The sequence below is a fragment of the Triticum aestivum genome, chromosome 5B, assembly GCF_018294505.1.
Source record: "Triticum aestivum cultivar Chinese Spring chromosome 5B, IWGSC CS RefSeq v2.1, whole genome shotgun sequence".
In the NCBI taxonomy this organism is placed as follows: Eukaryota; Viridiplantae; Streptophyta; class Magnoliopsida; order Poales; family Poaceae; genus Triticum; species Triticum aestivum.
In genome coordinates, this window is record NC_057807.1 from 587,570,521 (window position 1) to 587,571,659 (window position 1,139).

The 1,139-nt window shown below is 55.4% G+C and overlaps 1 protein-coding gene across 1 annotated transcript; it reads left to right on the forward strand.

The window, feature by feature from the left end:
• On the forward strand, window positions 1-860 carry LOC123117034 (uncharacterized). The gene has a single exon (XM_044537887.1). It carries the CDS (start codon window positions 105-107, stop codon window positions 642-644), a length of 540 nt encoding a protein of 179 aa, XP_044393822.1. The 5' UTR covers window positions 1-104; the 3' UTR covers window positions 645-860.
• Window positions 861-1,139: the final 279 nt, after the last annotated feature.

Below are 1,139 nucleotides of genomic sequence, written 5' to 3' on the forward strand. Positions count from 1 at the left end.
CCGGTAGCAACCACACCACGCATTGCATTACCACAACTACAGCGCGAACAAGAGAAGAGCAGGACAAGAACCAGCAGCAGCACACACGCGGCGACCAAGACGAAATGGGCCTGTGTGTGTCGTACGACGCGGCGGCCGACGGCCCGGCGACCGCGAGGGTGGTGCTCCCCAGCGGCGAGCTCCGGGAGTACTCGCCGCCCGCGACGGCAGCGGCGGCTCTTGAGGAGGTGGGGCACCAGGAGTGGTTCCTCTGCGACGCCGACGCGATGGGGTTTGAGGGCTCCGTCGCGGCGGTGGCCAGTGGCGAGGCGCTCCGGCCGGGGCAGATCTACTTCGTGCTCCCGAGCGATATGCTGCGCCGCCGCCTCGCCCCCGAGGAGGTGGCATCGCTCGCCGTCAAGGCCAGCGCCGCCCTCGTCAAGGCCGCCACCGCCTCGTCAACCCGAGGCCGGCGCCGTCGGGGCTCGGTGGCACCGCTCGTGTTCGAGCCGTCCGAGGAGGACTACTCGGCCGAAGATAGCTTCACCTTGGCGACGTTCGCGGTGAAGCCGACGGTGGCGCAGAAACGGAGGGTGGCGTACCGAGGCGGCAGGTCGCCGCCGCGGTTCTCGCCCGACTTAACCGCCATTTTGGAGAGCGAGTAGAGGTGCAGAGCACACGAGACTGCCAGAAAAGAAAAAGGAGGGCATTTTTGCACATGCTTGTGGATATGTGGAGTTAGTTTCTAGTGGTACTAGAAATAGTCGCGTCTTCGGCGTTGTTAATTTATATACGTCAGAAGCACTGTATAAATATCGCACATAAAGATATGTCAATATAATGTAAATATTGCACCCGCGCAAAGAATATACTCTTTCTGTTCCGAAGTAAGTGTCTGAATTTTATACTAACTTTGTGAAGTACGTATGATCAGTTATTGGCCTGAACTTCATTGCCCCTGCCCTCATTTTTAGGGTTGTATTGTTCAGCTGTAATCTTCCATGTTACAAGCCAATGATCACGGAGGATGGCCCAGTAGAACACAAGAATACAAACATAGGAGAAACTAATTTTGTTAACTAAAATAAAAAAGAATATAGGTGTGTGGAAAAGATTGGAAATGGAAGATAGTGTTTGATGTGCAGTTATCTGTGTCTGAA

Coding starts and splice junctions, on each gene's coding strand:
- LOC123117034 (XM_044537887.1), top strand. CDS start 105: ATGGGCCTGTGTGTGTCGTACGACGCGGCGGCCGACGGCCCGGCGACC.